Here is a 27,675-nt window from a genome sequence, read left to right as displayed (position 1 = left end):
ACACATACTTATGTGGATTCTCTCTCAGCTACCCTTGACATTAGAATAACCAAAAAGGTTATTTTACAGATGAGGATTCTGAGGGTCAGGAAGGCTAAATGCCTTGTCCAGAGTCTCATTGGTAGAAAATCGCAAAACTAGAATGAGTTCCTTTTTTTGGTTTGTTTCCTGTTGCAGTTCTCTGCTTGTAGTATACCATAGTTTCCTCCCTTCTTTTCAGGAGAGGGACATCAGGGTTCCCTAGCCTTATAGTGAGCCCAGAGAACACCTGTGCTGTATGGCTCTTGCCCACCCAGTGACTTTCTGCCACACGAGGTGATTGAGCTCTTTAAGTGTAGTGCACTCCTCTCACTTAAAACTCTCTAGTGGTTCCAACGTATTTAGGATTGAGAGTCCTACTAAAGTTTCTGTCTCATCTCACTCCCTTTCTCTCATTGCCCCCTGCACCCCAACCCTCTTGGTTTCGTTGTACCTAGAAAGAGGCAAGCTCCTTCCCAGAATCCAGCCTCTGCACATGGTGTTAGAATTACTAGGAATGCTTGCCTTCCTTCCCTGCCCCCTTTTTGCCTTTTTAATTCTTGATTTTCCTTCAGATATCATCTAAGTAGTCTTTTTCTTGGGAAAACCATCAGTGTCTCAGTCAGATCCCCTTGTTATCTATTTGCTTCAGAACTGTTTTCCTTTCTTTATGGTAGTTATATCCATTTAGAATTCTGAGCTCTTGTGTGTTAGGATTATTTCTTTCCACTTGACTCTAGAGTCCACAAGGACAGGGGCCAACCCATTGTTGTCGAGTTGATTCCGACTCATAGCAATCCTATATGACAAAGTAGAACTGCCCCATGGGGTTTCCAAGGCCGTAATCTTTACAAAAGCCGACTACAACATCTTTCTCCCTCAAGACACACAGCAGGCACTCAAAATAAGTGTGTGAATGTATGTCTGAATAAATGAATACATGAATGAACTTCCTGTCAGCTGTAAACCAGTTACATGTGCCGTCTCCATTTCCAATGCCACCAATGCTAAAAAAAAAAAAAAAACAGACTCGTTGTTGTCAAGTCAATTCCAACTCACAGCAACCCTATAGGTCAGAGTAGAACTGCCCTGTGGGGTTTCCAAGGAGCAGCTGGTGGATTCACACTGCCGACCTTTTGGTTAGCAGCCGAGCTCTTAACCACTGTGCCACCAGGGCTTCTCACCAGTGCTAAGGAGATCAAAATTTCTTGTAAACTATTCTGTTATCTGGACCACCATTATTAAAATATTTATTCCCAGACAATTTGTCAATCAAGGTGCTACACTTATGTGTTGATTAACAAAACTAGGCAAAAGGAAAGATCTCTAAAAGAAAGTCTGTGATTATGTATTGCCTTGTGCACATTCGAACACTCTCAAATATTAAGGAATAGTGGTTTATTTCCTTTCACATATTCTTTATTGTTTGTTTTTAAAATAAGCCTTAGTGAGGTTTAATTTAGATGTAATAAAATTCACCAACTTTAAGTATGCAATTTAATAAGTTTTGAGAAATTTACAGTCATATAACCACCACAGTTCTGTAGGTTTGGAACATTTCTTTAGTCTCTTTTGCAGTAAATCCTCTTTCCCCATCCCCAGGCCCTGGCAGCCACTGGCTTGTTTTGTGTCACTGTAGTTTTGCCTTTTCTAGAATTTCTTACATTGTGTAGTCTTTTGTGTCTTGCTTGTTTCACTTAGGGTATTGCTTTTGAGAGTCATCCATGTTATTGTATTTCATATTCCACTATATGGCTATACCACAGTTTTCGTATCTATTCACTAGTTGTTGGATGTTTGAGTTATTTCCAGTGTTTGGCTATTATGAATAAAGCTTTTATAAACATTTGTGTTCAAGTCTTTGTGTAGGCATATATCTTTATTTCTCTTGAGTAAATACCCACGGGTGGGATAGATCTTTAGGTAGATACGTTTTACTCTTTAAGAAACTGCTGAACGGTTTTTCAAAGTAGCTATACCATTTTGCCCCCTTGCCAACAATTAATATGCTCAGTCTTTTTAATTTTAGCCATTCTACTAGGTATATCATGGTCTCCCATTGATGGCTAATGATGTTGAGCATCTTGTCACGTTATTTACCATATATATATCATATATATATTTTATATATATGTGATATATATATCTTTGTTATGTCTGTTCAAATCTTTTGCCTACTTTTTGAAATTATATATTGTCTTATTTTATCTTCATTTATTTATTCTCAATCACACCTCTTTTCTTTATGTAGATGCATGTCTCTGACCTATATTCATTTTCCTTTGCTTTGAAGAAGTTCTTTTAACATTTCTTGCAAGACAGGTCTACTGGCGAAAAATTCCTTCAAATTTTGCCTGAGAAAGTCTTTATCCTTCACTTCTGAGATATAATTTTGCTTGATACAGAATGCTAAGCTGATGATTTTTTTTCCTTTCAACACTTTAAATATTTCACATCATGCTCTTCTTGCTTTCAGGGTTTCAGAAGAGAAATCCAATGTAATTCTTTTTCTCATTCTTCTATAGGTAAGGTGTTTTTTCCCCTCTCTGGGTTCTTTCTCTTTTTCTTTGATTTTTTGCAGCTTGAATATGACATGCCTTGGTGTAGATTATTTTGGTATTTACCTGGTTGGTATTCTCTGAGCTTCTTGGATGTGCGGTTTGGTGTCTGTCAAAATAATTTTGGAAAATTCTTAGTCATTATTACTTCAAATATTTCTTCAGTTTCTTTCTCTCATCTCCTTCTGGTATTTCTCTTACATGAAAGTTACAACTTTTGAGGTTGTCCCCCAGTTCTTGGATATCCTGTATCATTTTTTTTTCACTATATTTTCTCTTTGCTTTTCTGATTGGAAGGTTTCTGTTGAAATAGCTTCATGTTCACTTACTTTTTTCTTGATCACGTCCAGGTACTGGTATGCTCATCAAAGGCAGTCTTCATTTCTTTTATAGTGTTTTTTATTTCTAGCATTTCCTTTTGATTCTTTATTAGAGTTTCCATTTCTCTGCTTACATTACCCCTCTGTTCTTTCATGTTGTCCACCTTTTTATCAGAATCTTTAGCATATTAATTGTAGTTATTTTGAATTCTTGGTCTCAGGAGTCCAAAATCTCTGCAATAGTTGTGTCTGGTTCTGATGCTTACCCTGTCTTTTCAGATTGTGTTTTTTTTTTTTGTCTTTTAGCATGTCTTGTAATTTTTTGTTGAAATCTGGACATGATGTATAGGGTAAAGGGCACTGAGGTAAATAGGCCTTTTGTGTGAGGTTATAGGTTTATCTGACTAAGAGTTAGACTGTGTTTACTGTTTGCAACAGCTCTAGATTTCAGAGGCTAAATTTTCCTCTGGTGCCCTTGTTTTTGTCTCTCCTGTTGTTTTTGGGTTTCTCTAGAGACTCCTTAAATAGGGTCTGAGTCTTGTAGTTCTCTTAGCTGTAATCCCATGCTATCATACAGGATCCTTACTGATGTGATGGTAAGATGTGGGGAGATGGGAAGTGGTCTATGATCTTATGACTAAATCCCAGTCTTTCAGTGAGCCTGTGCCCCTGAGCTGTGACCTTAACAAGTGCTTCTCAGCTTTTTCCTTTCTTTTTATTTTTCTCACCCCTTATGTGAGACAAAGGAGCCCTAGTGATGCAGTGGTTAAAGCGATCGACTACTAACCAAGAGATCAGTGGTTTGAAACTACCAGCAGCTCTATGAGAGAAAGATATGGCAGTCTGCTTCCATAGAGATTTACAGCCTTGGAAACCCTGTGGGGTTGCTATGAGTTGGGTATTTGGTTTATGGGAGACAGGAAGGCAAGAGGGGGCTGGAGTTGGGTATTTCCCTTTTCCCACTTTGAATACTAGAGTTGAGTGTGGTTGGGTATTTACTTTTCCCCAAGTTGGTTGGGCTCTGGTGAAATAGTTTGAGCATATTTTAAAATGGTTTTCTTCTCTTCCCCTACTGGATGCACTAGGGGATTTTTCTTCACAGAGGGAGAAGCTAGTGTGGCTCCTGGAGGAAAATTCACCAAAGTATTTCCCCCTCCCCTCCAAGGCTGGGCCTTCAGGAGATTTTAATCTGTCAAGCTAGTTCATCCTCTGTCTTCAGCAATTAAGTCAATTACCCTTTAAATATTCTACCTCATGATGGGTCCAGTGGAGGTTTCTGGCCCCCCCACACCTGCTATTTTCTCTATCTGACTGTATCTCCAGTTTTCAGGGTGGTGGTTTGCTCTTTGATCCCAGTTCTCTGACGGATGTCAGCATAGTTCTTGATTTTCAGTTTTTCAGCATTTTTCTTGTAACAATGCGAGTAATGAGTTCCATGCTCTTTACATGTTAGACAGAAAACTGGAAGTCCCCCAGGTTATCTTATTAATCAGTTGTAAGAGTTCTTTTTTTAAAAAATCTGGATAATAGTCCTTTATTAAATATATGTTTTGCAAGTGTTTTTTCACTGGATCACATAGGCTTTTAAATTGTACTTTTCATTAGTAGCAGACTGGCATTATTTGTCCCATTCTTTTGACAGTTGAGCTTTTAGTTGTGCCTCTATTCCAGGTATCTCATTTAGTTGTTAATTATCCCCATGAAATCCAAGCCATGTAGCTGTTAATACTATCTGCAGAAGAAAAACAATGATAGTAGTATGGTAATTCTTCAGATTTACAATCTAGAGAAAACGCATTTGTGATTCAAGATAGCCTAAAATGCCATTGGGGACCCTGTGTCATGATGGGAAAAACACCTGGCTTCTAGAACTAGCTCTAAGGTCTCATACAATTTTTAATCCGCTTCATGTCAGTATCTGTTATAGCCAGCTCTAAATTATTGTGCAAATTTAGAGGGGAAAGCAGACCCACAGGAAAACAAGTCTTTATAGATTCTATAAGAATAATATTTAAGATCTAGTATGTTTTCTTAGCTTTGCTTTTCCTTCTTTTGGTGAAATGCCCAAAATATAAGTACTGTAAGGAAGGACAAAAATAAATACCTTGTGGGAAAATGAGCTTCTGTCAGTATTTTACACAAGATAATCACTTTTAGCAATTTTGTTTCATTAGGGAAGATCAATGGTGTTTATTCAGCTTCATGGGTCATTTGACACTATTAAATCTTCTGTAATACCATGTCCTGGGAATATCGCTTTATCTACAGCATAATAGAATGTGTTTCTGTTTTGGACTTTGTCCAGGAGGCTTAATTACCAGAAATACTGATTAATTTAGTGAAGATATATGGAGCATTTAGTATACATCAGTCTCTATACATACGAGTATGGATTTAGAGAAGGATAAGATATAGAATGTAACCTCAAGAAACTCAAAATTTAGTTGTGTACATAAACCTATAAACAAGTAACTTTGTTAGAATGTGACAAATACCCAAATAGAGATATGTATAAAATACATATTTCAGTTATATCATGATGTTTAATTTGCACATTTGGAAATACTACTAACATAGTGCTTAGTACTGTTTGTTTAAAATTGAGGCAAATTGTCTTTTCAGTCAGAAGTTAAGGAAGCAAGTATCGTAAGTAGACAGGATCAATGCTTGCAGAGTTACACTAATACATGATTTCTCAGCCTGGGCACTGTTGATATTTTGGGCTCAATAATTCTTTGTTTTGGGGGGGACTGTCCTGTGCATTGTGGCATGTTTAGCAGCATTCCTGCCATCTACCCTCTGGGTGTCAGTAGCACTCTTCCCCCAGCCATGAAAATAAATCTCTCTAGACATTGCCAAATGTCCCCTGGATAGGGGGATGAGGGCACAATTTTCCCTGATGGAGAACCACTGTACTGGTATATAAAGAATAGACATATATAACCCCAGACTAGTAGCAGCCCCCTTTCTTGTGTGTGTGTTTTTCTTTCTCCTTACCAGCTAAATATGAGTTTGTTCTCCCTCTGAAATTGTATATAAAATTGTGTTTATTTTTTGAGAATGTATATAAACCAGCCAAACCAGTCACCATTGAGTCGATTCTGACATATGGTGATCCCACATGTGTCAGAGTAGAACTGTGCTCCACAGAGTTTTCAATGGATGATTTTTTGGAAGTAGATCACCAGGCCTTCGTTCTTAGGTGCCTCTGGATGGATTCAAACCTCTAGCCTGTCAGTTAGCAGCTGAGTGCTTACCTGTTGGTACCAACTAGGGACTCCGGAGGAGGTCTGTAGTTTTTATCAAAATTCAAAGGGTCTGTGATCCACTGAGTTAGTCTAATCCCCTCACTTTATAAGTGAGAGCACAAAGAATTTAAAAGATTGAATTAAGTTCATAAAAATAGTTGTGTCAGATCCAGGACTAAAACCCCAAAGTCTCCCTTTACCTTCTTTTACTGTGTTAGGAGCATTCTTAGAATTACAAGTTTATGGAGTTGGAAGGAGCTTCCGTTACCTAGTTTAGTGGTCTTACTTTGTATATAAAGAAGTTGACCCTTAGAGAAATTGAATAAATTAGCTAGGGAGCAACAGAGTGCAACTTAAAATCCAGGACTCCTGATTTCCATTCATTCTGAATAATGCATTTGTATATTCTCTAATGATTGTCAACAGGAAGATGTTCTGTGTCTTTTGGCACAGAATTAATTAAATGTGGTCTGTACCATTGTAATAGCAATATCTGATCTGTGTCTGTCAAAAGTCCCTGGGTGGCACAAACGGTTAGCACTCAACTGCTAACCTAAAGGTTGGCAGTTCGAACCCACCCAGTGGTGCCATGGAAGAAAGGCCTGGTGATCTGCTTCTATAAAATTACAGCCAAGAAAACCCTGTGGAGCAGTTTTACTTTGTAACACACAGTGTCACCATGAGTCAGAATCGACTCGACAGCAGCGAGTTTGGTTTTCTCTTTGGTTTTGATGTATCTGTATTTTAAAATAAACATTGTTTTACCTAGGTCTTATAAGGGTAATTTCTGCATCGGAGTTTGGTGTGCTTCTTCATCCTTTATTTTCTGCTTACTTTCAGGAGCTCTGAACTGAAGTAACCAAAGGGAGACTTGCTATTTGATACTGAAGATAACGCACTAATGGGGCCACGGAAGAAAAGTGTTAAAACGTGTCTCATAAATAGTGAAATCCCAGAGGAAACAATACCAGATGAAACAAAGGACTATATGAATCAACTTTCACATGAAGTGCTTTGCCATATCTTTAGGTAACATTTTGTTTGGCTTGACTTTCACCTACCTGGAACGTATAAATAGGAGCAAACCTTAAACCCTAGACCTACGCTGTCTGGTGTTATAGCCATTTAAATTAAATAAAATTAAAATCTAGTTTCTCAGTTGCAGTAGCTGTATTTCAAGTGCTCAGCAGCCGTATGTGGCTAGTGACTATAGGACAGCATAGACATGCAGATAGAGAATATTTGCTTTGTCACAGAAAGCTCTATAGGACAGCTCTGCTCTAGAGTATAACATTTCTAGGCTTCTCGGAGGTTTTGTTGACTGATGATGGATATGTTAACTTTTGTTATTAAAGTACTTTGTTTGCAAGAGAGATAGAGATTTTCTGATCTTTCAAAATATATTCGTTACTGGAAATAGAAAACAAAAATAGAGGTTACTTGAAAGTTTCAGAAAGGAAGAGCTGTAAGGAAGGTTGGAAAAGAGGAAGTTGTAATTCATATGAGGTGTTCTTACTTAATACTTATGCAATACTTTTATCAGTTTGTGACTTAAAAGGTAAAAAAATCTAGTAAAAGAAATTGTGTCCTGTAAAGTTACACATATTTGCTAATGGAGAGTGTAGTAGTTTCTTGGAAGCAGGTTGTGTGGAGAGGGAGAGAGGAATTTTTTTTTTTGCCTACACGGGAAATGGATTCTGTAAGATTAAGGAATATTGGCCATATTCAAATTGATCATTTCTTTCTGATCTTATTTTTTTTATCATACTTTGAAATACACTGAGATTTTCTTCTTTTTTCATTCTGTTTTTTTCCCCTTCCTTCCTTTCTTTTTTTCATTTTTCTTTAGATTTTCTTTGTCCATGAAACCTTAAAAGGAAAAAGGCAGATTTTATCAAATGCCCTATGGAGATAGTTCAATACTTGATTTTCTTTGGACCTTATGTGCTTGAGTATTTGCTTACTTACCTGTTGATAGTAAAAGCCTGTATAACCTTATGTATACTGACCTTAAAACCCGGTGAATGTTAACGAGAATCTTTTGTGCCTTGATCTTATTTCACTCAAGGGGTAGAAGAGTAGAGAAAGGAAAAAATAACCTGTTGGTGAGAGGAAGTGCTTACCTGCTGTTAAATATGAGTTTCTTTCTCTCACAAAGGTACCTCCCTCTGCAGGATATCATGTGTATGGAATGTCTTTCCCGGAAGCTAAAGGAAGCAGTGACCCTGTATCTGAGAGTTGTGAGGGTTGTGGATCTCTGTGCAGGGCGGTGGTGGGAATACATGCCAAGTGGTAAGTGAATTTAACTTATAAGGCACAGTAGACCCCTACTCAAAAGTAGTAATAATAATCCTATCAAACATTCAAAGGCATTGAACGTCACCATGTAAGTAGGGAGGCAGGATTTTATAAATTAGAACTTAAAGGTATAGGTTAGTAAAATGCATTTTACCTGAATCGTTACTGTTTTAATGGTCTGCTTCTTTTTTGTTTCCTGCTCCTTAAGAGATTACTTCAGCCTGTTCCAAAAATATATGTTTGGAAAACACTTATTGAGCCTTTGCTTAATATTAGACCAAGTATCCTGTATGATGCAGGTTTTCTGGTGAATGGTAACATTCTTCATCATAGTTTTCCTATTTACCTTTACTGCACCATTGCTTAAACAAGTGTTTATCTATTTTTGTAAAGCTACTCTAGTAGGCCACAGAAATTGCACTTCTGGGACTTTCTTTTCTTAACCACTTGAAGGAGACCTATAGTGGGTCTTGGAGATTATGAAATAAGACAGTGGCCTTGCAGGTGAAGAACTCACAGCAGCCTAACCATAATAAATTGACCTCAAGTGAAGGGGCCATTGGAAAAGAAAGTTGATGGCTTCAGCTAAGCAGAGCACTGGCTGAAAGAATTAAAATTAAAGGCCAATTGAGGCTTCTTTTCAATTGACACCAATCCATTAATTAGTGCCCTTTAGTTATTGTTGTTCAGCAAGTTTGAATCTTTTTTAACCATCTTTTCTTCTATCTTGTCCAGATTAAGAGACTGAAAATGTGATGGGAGTGGGAGCTTAATAGAAGTAAAGAGCTGAGGAGATAATAATCTTGTTCCATTCTGCAGAGGTTACACTGTGTCTGGGATACTGGAATATTGTGCAGTTTGAGATGCTAGATCCTTTCAAGAGGGTCATCAGTAACCTGACTATTATTTGGCTAAAGTAATTATCAACTTTGCACCTCTTGTGAAAAACAATGCCAAGACCTGAGGCTGGAACTCAGCTTGGTGGGAGACAAAGCACAATGGTCTTCAAGTACTTAAAAAGCCATCCCAAGGGAAAGGATTCATCTTATTTGAGAGTGATCTTATCTAGCAGGAAAGAGAAAAAATGGGGCAGTGTGAAAATGACTGCCTTGTTCCTTACATTAGATTTGCTTAAGCAAGCAGAGATTATTCTAGCAGGAATTCTGGAGATAGGATTAATGCAGTATATAAAGAGGCAGGGTAGCACAGCGCCCGTGTGATGCAATCTTAACATTAATATATCTGCCCCTTGTCAAATTAGAGAAGAATTTATCTGCATGTTGCTGACTTCTTTCAAACTGCAATAAATACTTTTCAGCCCAAAGCTTCACATCTCTCCAAAGAATAGAAAAGAACAAGAACAAACAGTCTCTAGCCTAGAATAAGATCTTACTAACCCTACAGTGATGTAACCCTGGCATATTTCTCCTTTCTGGAGCTTAAACCCTGATCCCTTATATAGTAATGCCAACTAAAGTGATTATGTAGTACTTGTATGTGATCTCTGAATTCTCACACCATCTCTGTAAAGAACTGCTCCCATTTTATGGTGAGAGGCAGTGTAATGTTCAACAGAAGTGGATAGACATTGGCAATGGTCAGACTTGTCTTTGAATTCTGACTCTGCTCCTTGGTAGTTCTTAATCTCTCTGAACTTCAGTCTTTATATTTGTAAATGAGGTGACACCTTTCTCATTGGTTTGTGAGAATAAATGAGAAAACTTATCAAATGCTTAGCACACTTAATGACTCAGTCAACAAAGTTTATTATAAAAAATAGTTATTATGATTAGAGAGTCCAAGTGTAGAAATGGCATCATGGCGGGGGGTGGGGGGTGTCTGACCTTGTCTAATTTCACAAGGAGGAGGAGAGAGAATCAAGATCAGCATCAGCCCAAAACTGATAATGTACAAGGTGGAGGCCAAACACACCTCAATTCTGACACTAGCCGTTCCTCCTACTGCACTTTCTACTTCTCTGCTGGGTTCGATAATTCATTGCAGTGGCCACACAGAACTCACAGACCATACTCACAGTTATGGAGTTTATTAGGGAAGTAACAGGTTACAATTCAGGATCAGAAACGACTCAAGATACAGTTCTTCAGTTCGGACAGCTATTTGGCCATGCCCATAGGCAGGCCTCTCTCTCAGCCTCTTGGCCTGGCCTCTGCCCTGCTCTGGCAAGTGTTTCAGAGCTCTTTGGCTCTGCCAGTAAGTGCCTAGAAATACCCAACTATACCAGTAAGCTTCAGCCCAAAGGCGCTTAGCTCTTGCTGTGTTGTTTGGCGAGCCTAGCCGTGCCAGGTGCCTGGAGGCACCCCGCTCCGCAAGCAAGCTGCAAGCAAGCCTCCTGCCCGAAGGCGCTCAGCTCTCTTACTCTGTGGGTCATCATGCCCACTGTAGCAGCCTAGCTTCATAGACTGGGAAGCCCAGTACACCATCTCTTGCCTGTTTCCTGGTTCTGCTGCTGCTGCTTTTTGCCATCTCACACTTTCCTGGTGTTACAACTCTTTGTCTCCTGAGTCTAGGAGGTTCTCAGCACAGAGACCCTTGTCCAAAGGATGCGCTCCACACCCACTCTTTCTTGGTGATAGTGAGGTCCCCCTTCTGCTCTGGGATTGACTCTCTTTTTAAGCCCACCAGGATGACAAAACTGACCAATCACCTTGTTAGAGTTCCGTACACCAGGCAGTGTTCGTTCTGTTGTACGGAGCATCGCTATGAGTCGGAACTGACTCGGCAGCACCTTGCAACAACAGCCACCCCCCCAAGGGTTCCGTGTACCTTACTTGTATTGTTAGCAAGCTACTAATCCCTTGGTGGGCCACAAGCACCTTGTTTACATAGACACACCCAGTCATTGTGTGGGAGTTACAAGACCATGCGTGGCTAAAAGGGTCATATTAAGTCATTCACTGCACCACACCAAGTAATCTCTGAGATCCTTTCTTTAGTTTTGTGATTCTGAAACTAACATATCACCTAGACTAGCCCTGCACGAATAGAACAACTTTTGAAAACTTTAATAATGTAAGACTTAAGTCATTTGGGGCTTCATTTTTATCTTTGAGAGTTAATACTTATATTTACTATTAGTTGGTAGGCAGTTGACTTTCTGACATCCTCCATTAAGAAAGAGAAAAAAAATTCCCCAGTAATAGATAAAATACCATCCGTATGAAACTAGTCTCCCTGCTTACCTAACCAGCAGCTCCTGCTGTGGAAGTAACCTGCCTCTCTCCATTCCCATCTTGTTGATTCCTGCTATGGAGCACAGATAACTGGCTTCTTGTCAGCTCAGCAGCCTGTCAGTTTGGATTGGTACTGTTCTCTTGGCTAACTTTGCATCTGTCTTCTTCAAAAGAATGAATTGTCTAAAATGGCCAGGGGAGTGATGGTTAAACAGAGGACAAAATAATTATTAGAAAATGAGTAGAAAAAAGAACCTAATTTGAGAGAGGAATTAGGTCAGAACCATGAACTTCCTGAAGGTGAGGATCATGTCTTAATCATTTCTTAAGGAGAGCCCTAGAGGTTCACAGACCAGAGAGCCCCTTTAGGGAGAGGAGGAGGCTGGCATTGATCAGCTGGGCGGCCCCTCCCCACCCACCAATCAAACAGGTCCAAGTCGTCTGGGTTAAAAGTGTGTTCTTAGTTGCCTTAAAAACAGCAGTCAATTAAAAACCTCAGCTGTGAAGTACTAATTCAGAATAATTGGTGTTTCTGACATGTTTCCTCTGTTATCAAAGGAATATATTTTCTGTTGCAACCAGTTGTTAAGCTGTAGTTTTAGCCTTATGAAAATTTAAAAAGAAAACCTTTTTTTTTCCCACTTCTGATAAAAATTACAAGTGCGTCATAAATGTTGATGGACAGAAAGATGAACTTGGCTCTGAATACTTCTGAACTTCTCAGGTTTTACAGATTCCAGTTTTCTAACACTGTTGAAGAAGATGCCAGATGTTGAACAGCTTTATGGCCTTCACCCTAGATACCTTGAGAGGCGAAGGGTGCGGGGCCATGAGGCCTTTAGCATTCCAGGAGTCCTAGAAGCTTTGCAGGCATGCCCAAACTTAGTGGTGAGTGCTCCTGGTTGAACATTTTCATATCAACTGATTGAAGAAATAATAAACCAAAAGAACTGTAAAAGAGAACATGTTTGCTCACATGCAAATTTTATCCATAGCAAGCTTTTATTTTAAGTTCCGTTACATACTTAGCATCTTATGATACAGAAATAGAAGGTTTGGATGCTAAATTAAAAGCCTTTCTCATGCTTGCTTTGATGTTATTTTCTAGGGTGTGGAGACTTCTCATTTGGAGTTGGTAGAATCTATTTGGACATATATGCCACATGTTCATATTTTGGGGAAATTTCGTAATCGCAATGGAGCATTTCCAATTCCTCCTGAAAATAAACTGAAAATTCCTATAGGAGCCAAAATTCAAACTTTACATTTAGTGGGTAAGTACATGTTTCTTGTCACTCGTGACTCCTTGAAATGCTACTGTGAACATTCACTGGAAAGGAATAATGAGAATTTTAGAAGTGACTTTGTTGATGGGCGATCCCAAAAAAAAAATGTTTCTGAGACATATATAAAAATTCAGATTTCCCATTTAAGAGCCCTCAAAGAAAAATAATACTGCTTCACAAGCAGTCTGCTCTCTTTTGGAAACAACCCAAACTGTTTAACCAAAAATAGTTTGGATTGTTTTGAAGGTCTTTTTTTTTTTAATGAACTAAAATCCTACCCTTGTTCTCTAATAACCACCTGTTAGTCTTAGTTCTGCCCTCTAGAGGAGGCCCTTCCTAATGTTCTATAATTGTATTGTCTGATACGGTACCCACTGTGGTGGCAGTTGGAAACCTTGGTGGCGTGGTAAAGTGCTACGGCTGCTAACCAGAGGGTCAGCAGTTCAAATCCACCAGGCGCTCCTTGGAAACTCTATGGGGCAGTTCTACTCTGTCCTGCAGGGTTGCTATGAGTTGGAGAATTGACTTGATGGTACTGGGTTTGGTTGGTTTGGTGGTGGCAGTCTACTTCCAAAAGGTCACAGCTTTGAAAACCCTATGGACCACATTCCTACTCTGCAATACATGGGTCGCCATGAGTCGGACTTAACTTGACAGCAACTGGTTTGGTTTTTGGTTTGGTGGCTAGTGAAACGGAGGACCTGAATTTTTTTTCTTTTAAACTATAATTAATCTACATTTAAATAGCCACCGGTAGCTAATGACTGTTATACAGCACAGCTCTAAAACATCACTGAGTAAACCCGTTTCCTCTTCTAATTAAAAAAACAAAAAAATTCTTAGCTGCCCTTTAATTTTCCTTTATTTTCTCCAAGAGAAAAATTCCACTATGTTTTTCAGTCCACAGCCAGTGGAAAACTCTGCCACTAATCTTTTCCCCTGAGAAATGAGGAGGGGTGGTCTTTTCCAAAGGCATTTATTTGCAGTAGTCACGCTGTGCATCTAAACATTCTTTGGAAGTATATCAGAATGATTTCAGCCTACGTAAATGATAAGGAACAACAGATAGTTTCTTAAATTTAATTTTCATCTTTGGCTTAGACTACTGAAAGAAATTTTGGGGTACTTTTGTACTGTAGTCTGACCTTTAATATTTATTTAATATTGTTTCATTCAGAATAAGCATATTGAGTATCTGCTGTATTCCAGGAATTAGTCCACATATTGGGGATGGTCCTGAAGAATTGGAGATTTCTGAAACTGGCATGGGTCAGGTGGTGAGGGGAAGGCAGCAGGGTTGCTAAGGAGTTGATTTTTAAATAAGACCTATGTACACATTTATGGAAGAAGAGTAAAGATCTTTAACAACCCTTCATTTACAAGATCAGGGAGTGATTTGACTAGGGACTTGAATGTCAAGTTGGAAATTGGATTTTTAGGTAATAAAGGCATTCTGTAATATCTGAAGTCAGGGACTGTTTTTGTATATCTTTATGTTTCCCGTGATGCCTATTACAATTCATTGCAAATATAAGTACTTGGTTAATTTGTTGAAATGCATTAATTCATTCGATTCATTCAACAGTTCACACTTACTGTGATGGCCATACAAAGGTATATAAGAAATTAATATGCTTGTGGGAGGAGGTAATTGTGTCCTTTTTATAGAATGGGTTTAGGGCAAAATGTGGATTGGGAATAGGGTATGACAGTCTTCTGTGCATCTTTCTTACCCTTGCTACCTAATTATCTTTCCCAATCAATACTACCACTATCCATGTTAGATGCTGAGCTTATTATTGTGAATTCTGCGCCTTGAGATTCAGTCTGTGCCTCACTTCCTCTACTTTTCTCTCTTTGGCCTCATCCCCCACATTGTTTCCCATCTGTTGCCATACAATGTGTGTGCATAGCTCAAAGCTAAAGTTAACTATGCTTTTGGAGAGGGCAGGTTAAGGAGTAATGCTTATAGATTAGAGTAGGAGTATTCTGTAGAGCTTAGCTTTTAAAGAACCAACCGCTAAGTATGCCAGTTTTGCGTTCTGTAGTTACTGTTGGTAGCAGAATACTAACCAGGTTTTACTACCACCCTGGATCCTTGGATTTCTCTTATAGTCTCATATCACCTGTAGCCTGCCGACTCTTGGGGACAAGTTTTTCTAGTTGCTTCCTTCCATTTAGAATTTATGGGTTATCTCTCTTCTTCCATATCTCCTGACCCCTCCCTTGCCAAGTTTCTTTCAGATATGGTCCACTGTGAGCATGATTTTGAGCGTTAAGCCACTCATGGAGCAGAAGCATGAGATACCATTATTAATTTGAAATACTAAAATTAATGACTCAGGTTTCTCCCTTTCTCAGAGCCATGGAGGCTGGCTTCTACATTTACAAATCTTTAAGATACATATATTTTAAAGAACAGCTGCAAGCTCTAGCTCTGGATATCTTCTAGAAACCACAATATTTAAAGCTAGCTAGTCTTACTTTGGAGCCCTGGTGGTGCAGTGGTTAAGAACTCAGTTACTAACTAAAAGATTGGCAATTCGAATCCACCAGCTGTTCCTTGGAAACCCTATGGGGCAGTCCTGCTCTGTGCTGTAGGGTCACTGTGAGTTGGAATCGACTCAACAGCAACAGGTGAGCCTTACTTTGTGCTAAGAAATTTAGTTTTCCTACTGGTGGGGCAGTGGGTATTGGTAGTAAAATAGTAGATTTGTGTATTCCCTTGACATCTTCACACTCTTGCTTTCAGTAACCTGCTTTCATTTTCTGTCTTCTAGGCAAATGTAGCCTGGGAGAATTATAAGGGTATGAGAAAGATTTATATTTATAAAATGTAGAAATACTTTTCAAATCCCATTTTCCTATATGCTTTTGCTAACAAAATAACAAAATAGTCTTTATAGTTTGTTTAAATTGTTCTTTAAAAGCGTCTTTTAAATAAGTTAAACTTGATAGACTTTGATGTAATTTGTGGTGATAAAAATCTCTACAAAGGATAAATTGTCCATTAGAAAAATAGATTCTTGCACTTATGCAAAGAACACAGAGTCTTTTAGTGATTTCCTTGTTTGTTCTTTTTTGTATATGTGTTTTAGGAGTGAATGTTCCTGAAATTCCTTGCATCCCAATGCTAAGGCATCTTTATATGAAGTGGGTCAGACTTACTAAACCACAGCCATTTAAAGACTTTCTTTGCATCAGCTTACGAACTTTTGTCATGAGGAACTGTGCAGGTAATGATACATAGTTATGGTGGGAAAAAAAGACATATATACTGTCTTCTAAAAATATTCTAAAGCAAAATCCGTAGCTACATTTGTAAATGAAATTATATTTGCTTTTACATTTATGTTTTGTGACTTATCTTGTAACTTGTAGATAAGGTGATATTATTGTGAATAAAGTGTCATGTGCTTTTCTTTTTAAAGACATTTATTAGAAATGAGTTATGTTTGACGCTTGGCAAGAAAAATGTCAAAATGTCTCTTCTTACTGGCACTTGTTACTCCACTCTTGCATTGTAATAGATTTCTGACTGCTTTCTTTGCCTCTGGTCCTCTAATCCTTCCTGCATGTAAATAGTTGTCCAACCTAATCTACCTTAAACACTGCTTTATTACATTATTCTTTTCATGAACCTTCAGCATCCCTGTTGCCCTAAGAGCTTCAAATCAGAACTACTATGTTAATATTCAAGGTTCATAATAACCAGGCCTACTCTTGATACCTTTATTTCTGACTCCTTTCCAACATTGCTTTCTATTATAGCCAGTTTTGCTTTTTACCGTCCCCTAGACAACCATACCTGCTTCCACCTTAGTGTCTTTGCTGATACTGTATAATCATTTTCCTTTTCCTTATATGCCCTTCTTCCCTCCTCTTTACTTAGGCACATCCTTTAAGTTATGCCTTTTCTAACTTACTTCCTCTCCTTTCTTTCTTTCCTTTTTTTCCTTTCCTCTTTCTTTACTTCCTTGTTTGTTTATTTATTTCTTTATTTTTTGTGGAATATAGTACGCCTTATTTTCATACTTGATTATGTTCTACCCTTTTCTCCTTTTGTAACTATTCATGTTAGTTTTATCTCCATGTAGATTTTAAGCTCTTTGATAGACAAGACTGTATCTTCTTTATCTTTTGTGATCTTCCATAGCATCTAATACAACACTAGTTTCAGATATTGTTTAAATGATTGAGATGTTTACTTGAGTGAAGGATCAAATTTTCAACATGGCTTTTCCCCTTATTGTTTTGAGCTTAAAAATATTGAGACTTCGGAGAATTTACAACAATAACAAAAATACTAAATAACTTTACAGTGTTACTAAAAAATCTTTATGCTGAATATATATATGTGTGTGTGTATATATGTATATACACACATATATATATGTAAAACTATTAACAGGCTAAGGAGCCTTGATGGTACAGTGGTTAAGTGCTCAGCTGCTAACCAAAAGGTCAGCAGTTCGAACTCACCAGCCACTCCATGGGAGAAAGATGTGGCAATCTGCTTCCATAAAGATTTCCAGCCTTGGAAACCCTATGGGGCCAGTTCTGCTCTGTCCTATAGGGTCTTTATGAGTCAGAAATGACTCGACAGCATTGGATTTGGTTGTTTTTATTTTTGGGGGGATAGAGTTAATGGGCTAACTCACGCTTTCATTTGTAGCAAGATTTATAAATCACAGAGAGCCAACTAGTTGGCTTTCATTTTGAGTCGTAGAATTTATAAGTTGCTTCTTTGAAAATGCATCTTTGAGGCAGTTTTTATTGTTCAGTTGAAGATATTTTTTTTTTCTTAATTTTTCCAGGACCCACAAATTCCTTGAAATATGTCCCTTTAGTGACAGGCTTAGCCTCTGCCCGAAACTTGGAACACTTAGAAATGGTTCGAGTTCCCTTCCTTGGAGGTCTTATCCAACATGTAGTTGAAGACAGTTGGAGATCAGGTATTCATTTTTCTTCAGTTATTAAATATTTTAAAAACCAAATTTAAAAAATCTATTGTTTTTATTTAGCTTTTCTTAAGTTTTTTTTTTTTTTTTTTTTTTAAATAAACACTGGTCTGTAGTTATACTTTCTCTGGTATATTTAATAGAGAATAAGTAACCACGAGCATAGGCATAATTTGCTTTTTATGCAATGTCAAACCTTCTCATAATTAGTAGTAGAGTGATAAGGTATATTTTCGGGCTTATTACTTATTAGTCAACAGTGCATCCTGTTATATTTGGAATCGTTCTTAGAGAAATGTTAGCAGGGATTTCTAGTGCCTTTGGCAATAAGGTGTTTTATGACGTGAACACTCTTAGGTCTCCAGAAGAACTCAGACAGTAATATCAGTGTTCTTTGTTTTAGTAGTTTCTAGTATATAAAATGCCTTTGGGTATATCACTTGGATACTGATCCATCCATCAGCTAATGTTTCTTAAAAGAAAGAATATTTCACTCTTTAGATGCCTTAATTATAAATAATGATATGTAATAGAATGTGCTAAATGTTAAGCATCTTCTTCATTGCAACAAAACTTTATTGCAAGATAAGTACAGAGAGGTTTAGCTAGATATATAATTAATAGTTAAAAACTAAAAATCTAACTTTGCATGTCCGAAATTAAATGAAAAAACATCAAATACCACAGCCTCAGTAATAAATGAACATTATCATTCAATATCTTTGAAATATAATGACAGGTAAGCACTATATTTTCAAAAATTTTGTCAATTCTAGTTTAAGTATACTTGATTACACTGAGTCCAGGGGATGCAGCAGGCAGGAACTTTCATACACCACTGGTGAGAGTGCAGACTGATACAGTTTGGCATTATCTCCTGACATTGGCATACATACATCAACAATTGAATTCCTGGCTTTAAACTCAACAGAAATGTATGTGTATGTTCACCAGAAGATATGTTCAAGATTGTTCAGAGCGGCATTGTTCATAAAAGCCCCAACACAGAAACAACTTAAATGCCTATCAGCAATAGGATAATTAAAATGTGGCGTATTCATACAACGGAATACTATGCAGCAATGAGAACAGCCACGCGCAACAACGTGGATGAATCTCAAAATGTTTAGTAAAGGAAACAAGACACAAAAGTATACATACTGTGTAATTTTATTTATATGAGTTGAAAACAGGCAAAGCTAATATTTTGTGAAAATTTATTGAGCTGTACATTAATAATCTGTTACTTTTTTTGTACGCAAATGCAAGTTACATAAACATGGAAAGAGAATCAGTTGACGTTAAAGTAGTACTGGTCTTGTGAGTGTCCTTACTTAAAAGTTTAAATCTTTTGGAGTCATTCTCAGATATAGTCAGAATGTTTTTTCGTATGCTATCAGAATGGCAGTATCCATTGTCATCTCTTTTAAGGAAATGACTAGTAGTTATAATTCATCTTGAGATATTAATTTGAATAGAAAAACAAAACTTAGATTTACTTTTAAACAAACCATCATCTAAAGTGTGTCTAAATACCTAACTAAAAGTGCTTGGAGCAAAAAAATTATTATTTTTTTTCCTTTGCTCCTTTTCCTCTTTAACCAGGTGGCTTTAGAAATTTGCACACTATTGTTTTGGGAGCTTGCAAAAATGCTCTTGAAGTAGATCTTGGTTACCTCATCATCACTGCAGCCCGTAGGTATGTTTTCTCTTCACATTGTGTCTTGTCTCAGAATCAACTGTTTTTTCCTGTTTTACAAAATTTGGGTGAAGGTACATGTGGCATATGTGAAGTTTGATCATGAAATTTGTTCAAATTTAAAATACAAAGGAGTTGTTTCAGTAACCAGTTGGGTGTCACTTAGTGGGTAGTCTTTGTGTCATAACTGGGGACCAGTTGAACTGTACTGCATACCCAGCAAGCTCTGGAACGGAGTGGTCTGATATCAAAGAAAAGCAGTCAGCTATTCTGGAAGTGCCTTAGAGTCCAGCAGAACTGCTCACTGAAGCTTTGGTGTCTACAGCCTACTTAGGAACCATTGTCTCAATCTCTGGATGATTTTCTGAATTGTTTTAGTTTGTCAGTAATATTTATTATTTAGAAATCAGTTTTTCCAAAATTCTGACCTTGTAACGCTTTATTTATACTTTTTACCACATCTTCATATCACTTTATGCTATATTTACTATTTCTTATATATCAAATGTCTGCCTTTTTTACTTGTATATTTTCTTTAGATTGAATGATGTTCTAACTTATTCAAAAACAAGACACTTTCCAGCAATAGAAATGAAGAATGTAGTTGATTATGTATTCCAATATAATTAAGAGAAAGCAAAACAGTATTTCTAAATTTTACCAAATAGGTATTGTTGGCTACTGTAGAACTATACTCTTTGTTAAATCGAGACATTAATAGCTAGCATTAGAAAAAAAAATATTAAATAACAGCACCAAACTCAGATTTTCACCATGACTTAATCATGTTTGAGAAAGCACTGGAAAAGAAATAAGATTCTTACCATGTAATTTATTGTTACTTAGCGTAGCTTCAATATGCTGCTTCAGATGTGCCCATACTTTGCAAAAGACTCCTTTAAAGCAAACATCTCTGACACTTTTTAATGGAGGGAGGGAAAGTTGTTGACATCTGTGAAACTTCAGTGAGATTATAAACTTCTTTCAGAGCCTCACATTAAGGGGGTCCTTTGACTCTGATGGTTTTCGTTTTACTCTGACTTGTATCTCTTTGTTCATAGGTTACATGAAGTTCGGATCCAGCCCTCTCTAACCAAAGATGGTGTCTTTTCTGCCTTAAAGATGGCAGAGTTGGAGTTCCCCCAGTTTGAAACCCTTCATCTGGGATATGTAGATGAGTTTTTGCTGCAGAGTAAGGCTTATTACTCCATTTTATTTCCTAGAATTGCTGCAGGGAACTTACTTGACAAACTGAGACCCAAATTGGGATGTGCCTTATTTTCCTGACTATAAGATAACTTATAATCTTTGGTGCTCTCACTTCTTGAAAAAGAAACCTATAAATAGAAATGTCAGTGATTTTTTCCCCCCATGTTGCCTCTGATTTGGGCATATTATAGAATATGTAGATAATCTATCATTGCCAACAAAAGATTCTTATCTACATTTGATAATGTCTCCGCTTTATTGCCCAAGTTTCTTTCCCATTTTGCTTCGTTTTTTTTTTCACAGAATGTCATCCTTGGTTCCATTTGTTGAATTTGATCTGCCACACTTGAAGCTTTTGATGGCCCTCTCAGATGAGGTGCCATTCCCTGCCCATGCTCTTCATTTCCATAATAAGCCCGCTGGGGGTTCTGGATTTTCCAAATAGTGTGAGCACATAATGGTCAGTATTCATTTAATGACAATTGCTGTTGGAAGGCTTGTTCACAGCATTTTCTAGAATGCATTTACAACTAGGAACTCATTCCTTTGGGTTTGAATGCATGTCAGTTCATTTTTCAAACTTTTTTTCCTTATAGCATTAGTCAGACATGCAAGGAATTCCTACCACTAGCATGTTTTTATTTTTCCAAGAATCAGTTGTTTCCCCATGTAATTTGCAATTTGTCTTTCTTGAACTATCACTATCACATCATATGACATTTTTTTATTTAGATATAATTTACATTGTAGCATGTAAGAAGGTTTAATTCTTTTGTCCAGGACAGTCCAGAACAACCAACATGACTTTTAATTTCTAACATACATGTCACAATAATAGTTGTATTTTTGTTTTGCTTTTTTACTTTTTCATTATTGTAGTTCTTATTAATATATAAGTGAAGAATTATTTTAAAAATCAGATCATTTTCTAGCCAGTTTATTATAGGAATGGCTTTTAACTTTTACAGCTTTGAAAAAGATCATCTTTCCACCAAAATAGTTTTTAAATGCTAACCTAGGATAGTTATTTCATATAAAATTGATGTATTTGAAATTAAACTTTTCCAGTTTTGACTGAGGTTGCTAACATTCTCTCTGTTTCTACAGTACCTGTGTAGTAACTAAACAATTAGCTTGGTAATTGGTATTTGTTCTATACTGTTCCTTTTTGTTTTTCCGAAGTGCTAAAAAGTTGACAAATCCTTTTTTGTTTTTTAAGGGTGGCCACGTCTAGGTCCACTGAAGAATTGCCTTTGAGAGTTAGCTCTGTAACCAGCTACTTCCCTATTGTATTTCTCTCTCCTTAACACACACTTTCAACAGCATAAAAATCACTTTACCTTTTTGACTGTTGACAAAAATTGTCTTATATTTTTCACCATAACTTGTTTCATATCTCTTTGATATTTAGTAGTCTCTACTTTCGACCTTTTTACGAACCATTCTTCATATTCTCAGTAGTTCATCCATTTCTAGAAGTGAGGCTTCTCCCATATACATGCTGTCCTGTGTTCCTCCCAGGACTTCCTAGGATTCTGTGTTTCTGAACAGGTGCCAGCGTGCCCCTCTAACTGGATCATCTAGACAGGAGTGAGAAGTCACTGCTCACGCCCTTCCGTTTAGTCTCTCCCTTCTCAGTATTTTAGATTTTGAAACATCTCTCCAGGAGGTGAGGGTGATCCTTGGTAAACTTGTCATTTTTTGTTACAAAAGGTCTAGCAAAGTAGATAAATAAAATCACTCCCTACTGCCCTCAAAATTTATGGTAAGAGTGACAGTGCCATATTGAGGAAATGGATGTGCTAAAAAGTAGATGCTGTGTGTTAGGAATATAGGAAAAGTGACTGGTATAGGTGAGTGACTGAGCTGAGTTCAGATTCTGATAATGTATATGAGAAAAAGCAGTGACCAGAAATAAGTACTCAGAGAGCTAATTGTCCACATAGATTTATGATCTCAGAATTTCATGTGAGATTAACGGGTGTGAAACTGATTAAAAAACTTCAGAAGCAGTATAGTGTAGCCTTTCAGTGCTGGGGCTTGGAGAGAGATGGAATTGAGGCTTGTGTGTTATTCATCATGTGACCTTTGGTCAGTTAACTTCTTTTAAGTCCGTGTTTTTTCATTTGTTAAATGGAGGTAAGACCATTTCCCACTTTTCTCTTGGGTGGTTATGAGGATTTAGTGAAAAAATGATATATACGTTTATAACAATTTCTGATACTTAGGAAGCATTCAATTGAGTGGTAGCTTTTACTTTTAGGTGACCTGTGGTCTAAAGAGAAAAAGAACAATAATGAATTCCAGGTGCTGTCGTTAAGGTTTTGAGGGAGTGTGGCAATCAGGAAGCCCTGAGCACAGGAACACTTAAAAGGCTGAATGCAAGACGTGGTTTTGTAACGTTAGGCTGGATCATTTCTGTAGACAGAGTCTGGGAAATAGAGTCAGTTCAAGATTTCCTCTGTCTTAAGGAAAAGGACAAGTTTCATCTCAAGTCCAAAGGGAAGGAAAAGTTAGCTCTTAGGAAGTAACCAGGAGGCTAAAGAAAATCACTCAGCTAAGTTGCGAAGGATGGATTAAGTGAAAGCTGAAGGAAATGCCAGTAAATACCAAAATCAGGAACTATAGAAGAGAGACCTGAGAACCATATGGGGAGTGAAATTGGAAGAACTTGGAGTAGATTATTTTAAACGTGTTCCAATCTAAAGGTGTATAATGTGCAGGGCACCTTCACCAGATCATGCTTTTTTAATACTTTGTGTCATTTAATTGCAAGGAACGTGGAGACATTTATGAAGCTCCTGGGCATATTATATATGCCCAGCATTATTGTAGACAGTGAAAATGTAACTGAACTAGCTAGATAAAATCTCTTCAAGGAGCTCATAGTCAAGCAGACTGGACCATCTTGAAAAGTGAGGGGCAGGCCGTTGTTAGGTGCCATTGAGTTGGTTCCAACTCACAGCAACTCTACAACAGAACAAAACTCTACCTGGTCCTCTGCCATCCTCACAATCATTGTTATGCTTGAGTCCATTGTTGCGGCTACTGTGTTAGTCCACCTCGTTGAGGGTCATCCTCTTTTTTGATGACCCTCTGTTTTACCAAGTATGATGTCCTTCTCCAGGGTCTGATCCCTTCTGATAACGTGTCCAAGGTATGTGAGATGTAGTTTTGCCATCCTTGCTTTTAAGGAGCATTCTGGCTGTACTTCTTCTAAGACAGATTTATTTGTTCTTTCGGCAGTCCATGGTATATTCACTATTCCTTGCCAACACTATAATTCAAAGGCGTCAATTCATCAGTTCTTTTTTGGTCTTCCTTATTCATTGTCCAGCTTTTGCACGCATATGAGGTGATTGAAAACACCATGGCTTGGGTCAGGGGCACTTTAGTGTTTAAGGTGACATCTTTGCTTTTTAACACTTCAAAGAGGTCTTTTGTAGCAGATTTGCCCAATGCAGTGCATTCTTTGATTACTTGACTGCTGCTTCCATGGGTGTTGATTGTGAATCCAAGTAAAATGAAATCCTTGACAATTTCAATCTTATCTCTCTTTATCATGATGTTGCTTATTGGTCCAGTTGTGAGGATTTTTGTTTTCTTTATGTTGAGGGGCAGGCAGATGGGAGAAATGACAGGAGGCAAGGGGTGAGGTATAAATCTCAGTAAAATGATCTAAGCTAGAGCATCCTCTTTTACTTGCACTCACCTCCCCCCCACCCCCCAGTTGGTGACAAGACAGTAGGAAGTAAAGCCCAGTGGCAGTGAGAGAAGATGTATTTAAGTTAGACGTCAGCTTTCAGGAGATAGGTAGATATTTACCAACCCATACCATGGGCTCTAAAAATGAATCTGAATTCCCCAAGTTTATCCTTCCCTACACATGGCCACACCAGCCTCCAAAAACATGATCGTTATATTGAGAGGGACTTGCATTTTTGAGATTTTATTTTCCTCCTTCAAAGATAAAACTAAAGCCTCGCCTTAAGTGTGAACCAATGTGATATATATTCCTCAGTCATGTTTTATGAATTTTTGCTTTCACATTTTTCCTTTTCTAAGCAATTGGAAATATTTTTTTCCTATTAGCTGTTCCTGACTTTTTATATAAACTTTTATTTTGCAGAAGAAATGCTAGCTTACTTACAGAATAATTAACTTAAAGCAATACCCAAATCTGAACCTGATGATGGACAGACTATGCAGAATGATCATACTGAATGCTAAGATAAAGAATTGGCAATACTCTGTGACACTTAAGAATTTGTACTTTTTGAAATTAATTTCTGTTTCTAGGCAGAATGGCTAATGCAGATCTGGTGAAGTATGGTTTAGCCGATGTGGTAGAAAATCCTGGTATCATCACTGATATAGGGATGAAGGCAGTCAATGAGGTTTTTTCCTGTATCAAATATCTGGCAATTTACAATTGCCCCCATCTACATAACCCATACAATTGGATCTCAGGTACTGTAAACTTAGAAATATGGCTGTATTTTATTGATATTGAAATAAGTGTCTTTGTTTTCTGTGTGTGGTGCTATGAGTGCGTTGCTCATGTAAAATGTAGATATTTTATGTGGATTGTTTATACAAGTTCTGACAATTTTTGATAACTAAGTTGGAAGTATATTCAATGTATCTTTGAACTCTAGATATTTGTACTGTCTAGGTTATAGCTTTCAAGTGCACTGATCGTTATATGTACTATTTTGGGTCACGTAAAAGTAAGGTTAAAAATTGTTGCCTGTCATTCTATAGTTGTTTTCACTGAGTTACATTCCAGATGGCACACCATCTGAAAGAACAAAGTAGGTACGTATGTCCAGAAACATTAACCTAAGGTGGAATTTTCCCTTGACTTGAAAACCTAGACGATAATTCAGTCCTCCCTTCCCCATCCTGTCCCGTCCTATGTAGAAATGAGACTTTTGCACGTGATATTTTTCCTTAGTAGAGTTCATTTTTCTCTCTGAGAGGGGAATGCTATTTGTGGCTTTCAAGGCTCTTAAATACCTAAATACATAAGCCTTTAAACAGAGTCAGAGTTGGAAGTTTTCATTAGGACATCTAGTTTAACCTAACAAAACTCCCTCCCTGGCACCTGAAGAACAGTCAGTCTCGGCCGTTATGAGTCGCCTCACAGGAATTCTGTCTCTCCTCAGAGTTGGTCTCCAAGCCCATCTTAGGGCTTTCTGGACTCTGCTGAGATCATTAATTAGAATGGCCCATGTTTCAGGTACCCACCAGAAATTAAATTCTGTCCCTGGTCCATCTGAACCAAGAAGTTATTGGAAGTATTAACTTCAGGTTATAGCAGGCATAGGTCACTTAAAAAAAAACAAAAAAAAAACATTTATTGGGTTTTTGGTTTGTTTTGTTTTCTTAAATACAGAAGAGTATAAAGAAGAAAACAAAAAATGGCCTATAATCCCATCATTCAGAACTCCTGTTAACACTTAAAAAAAATAAAAGTAATACATGCACTTGATAAAAAATTTCAAACAGTACAGAAAGGTACAAAATGAAAAGTCTCCTCTTCTCAAAGGTAACCACCATCAACAGTTTCTTGTATATTCTTTTGGGCAAATTATTGTTTACATATTACAGCCTATACATGTATAGCATTTAAAAATGATTTATATATACAAAAGGATCATACTGTAACTTGGTTTTTGCCCTATATATGTTTTGCAGAGCTTTCCCTTATCAACAAACATATTTAGCTTGTCTTCATTCTTTTGAAATAGCTGCATCATGTTTTATTAAATGAATATACCATACTTTATTTAACCAGTGTCCTTAACCAAGGTGTTAAGTAGATCACGTTTAAATCAGGGCTGATTTGATTTCAACTTAATGTTTCCCAGGCCATCTGTGTAGTTCTCACAATGGAATTAGGTAAGGAAAACATCATAGTTCGGATTTATCAGTTTTAAAGATCGTGAAACAAGGGGAAAAAATTATTTAAAGAATAAGGATTTGAAGAGCTACAGCAGAATTCCTCAGTAATGGGGAAAGTGTAATTTAAACTCTCTCCAGCCATGTCATTTCTTCAACAGATCACTCAAGATGGACTCGATTGGTTGATATCAACCTAGTGCGGTGCCATGCATTGAAGCTGGACTCTTTTGGCCAGTTTATTGAATTGTTGCCCAGCCTGGAGTTTATTTCACTGGACCAGATGTTTCGTGAACCACCCAAGGCAAGTCACATTTGAGAGAATTTTTCAACCTAAGTGATCTTTTTTAATAATATGCTTTCATGGTGTTGTAATTGGGTTATACTGCCAGCCTCAGTGAAGGCATAAAAACTTTAATAATGCATGGCTTCTTGTTCTTGTAAATGAGCATTAAAGGGTTCCCAGGGAAGGAAAAGGGAAGAGTAAGTAGAAAGCTGTCTCCATCAATTCTGTAAGCTGAAGGAAAGGTAAGGGTAAGGATGGAAGTGTCAGCTAACACAAAAATTATTTCTAAGAGTAGCTAATTGGGAGATTAAATATCTAATCAGAAACCCAAAATGTAAATAAACAAGAAATAGGAATTTATTTTGGAAATGTTTTATTTTGCTGCCATCTAGGCTATTCAGTTAGATATGCTGGGAAATCTGAGGTTGCCCAGTTGTATAAAATGTTATTTTAAAACTGCTTAACAGATAGATATCTAGATTCTCATGGTAATAGAAACTTAATGCCTCAGCTGATTAAGTTGTCTCATCAGTTCTTAATGGTTACATTTCCACTGTTGAAGCAATGCAGTATAGTGGAAGAAGCTCAGAGTTTGAGGTCAGAATATTGAGTTTCATGTCCCGGCTGTACCACTTACTGACAGTGTGCTTTTATTGGCCAGATCTCTTTCCACTGTGCACTTCAGTTTCCTCAT

The 27,675-nt window shown here is 37.4% G+C and overlaps 1 protein-coding gene across 8 annotated transcripts in view; it reads left to right on the top strand.

The window, feature by feature from the left end:
* Nucleotides 1-27,675, top strand: part of FBXO38 (F-box protein 38) — a 59,317-nt gene that overhangs the window by 4,830 nt on the left and 26,812 nt on the right. For 5 of the 8 annotated variants that reach the window (XM_004384923.2, XM_023739165.1, XM_023739162.1 and 2 more), the window contains 10 exons: nucleotides 6,985-7,173; nucleotides 8,303-8,436; nucleotides 12,361-12,524; nucleotides 12,745-12,910; nucleotides 16,021-16,158; nucleotides 17,740-17,877; nucleotides 19,489-19,582; nucleotides 20,644-20,774; nucleotides 25,091-25,261; nucleotides 26,857-26,999. In XM_004384923.2, the coding sequence (XP_004384980.1) occupies nucleotides 7,046-7,173; nucleotides 8,303-8,436; nucleotides 12,361-12,524; nucleotides 12,745-12,910; nucleotides 16,021-16,158; nucleotides 17,740-17,877; nucleotides 19,489-19,582; nucleotides 20,644-20,774; nucleotides 25,091-25,261; nucleotides 26,857-26,999 (1,407 nt within the window). In that variant the 5' untranslated portion in view covers nucleotides 6,985-7,045. Of the gene's footprint in view, nucleotides 1-2,494; nucleotides 2,544-6,984; nucleotides 7,174-8,302; nucleotides 9,359-12,360; nucleotides 12,525-12,744; nucleotides 12,911-16,020; nucleotides 16,159-17,739; nucleotides 17,878-19,488; nucleotides 19,583-20,643; nucleotides 20,775-25,090; nucleotides 25,262-26,856; nucleotides 27,000-27,675 lie in introns of those variants that run through there. The other 3 variants (XM_023739164.1, XM_023739166.1, XM_023739168.1) reach the window with 3 other exon arrangements.

The sequence above is a fragment of the Trichechus manatus genome, unplaced genomic scaffold (assembly GCF_000243295.1).
Source record: "Trichechus manatus latirostris isolate Lorelei unplaced genomic scaffold, TriManLat1.0 scaffold00130, whole genome shotgun sequence".
NCBI classification, from domain to species: Eukaryota; Metazoa; Chordata; class Mammalia; order Sirenia; family Trichechidae; genus Trichechus; species Trichechus manatus.
Note: the sequence above shows the minus strand (reverse complement) of the source record. Positions and strands in the feature narration are given on the sequence as shown.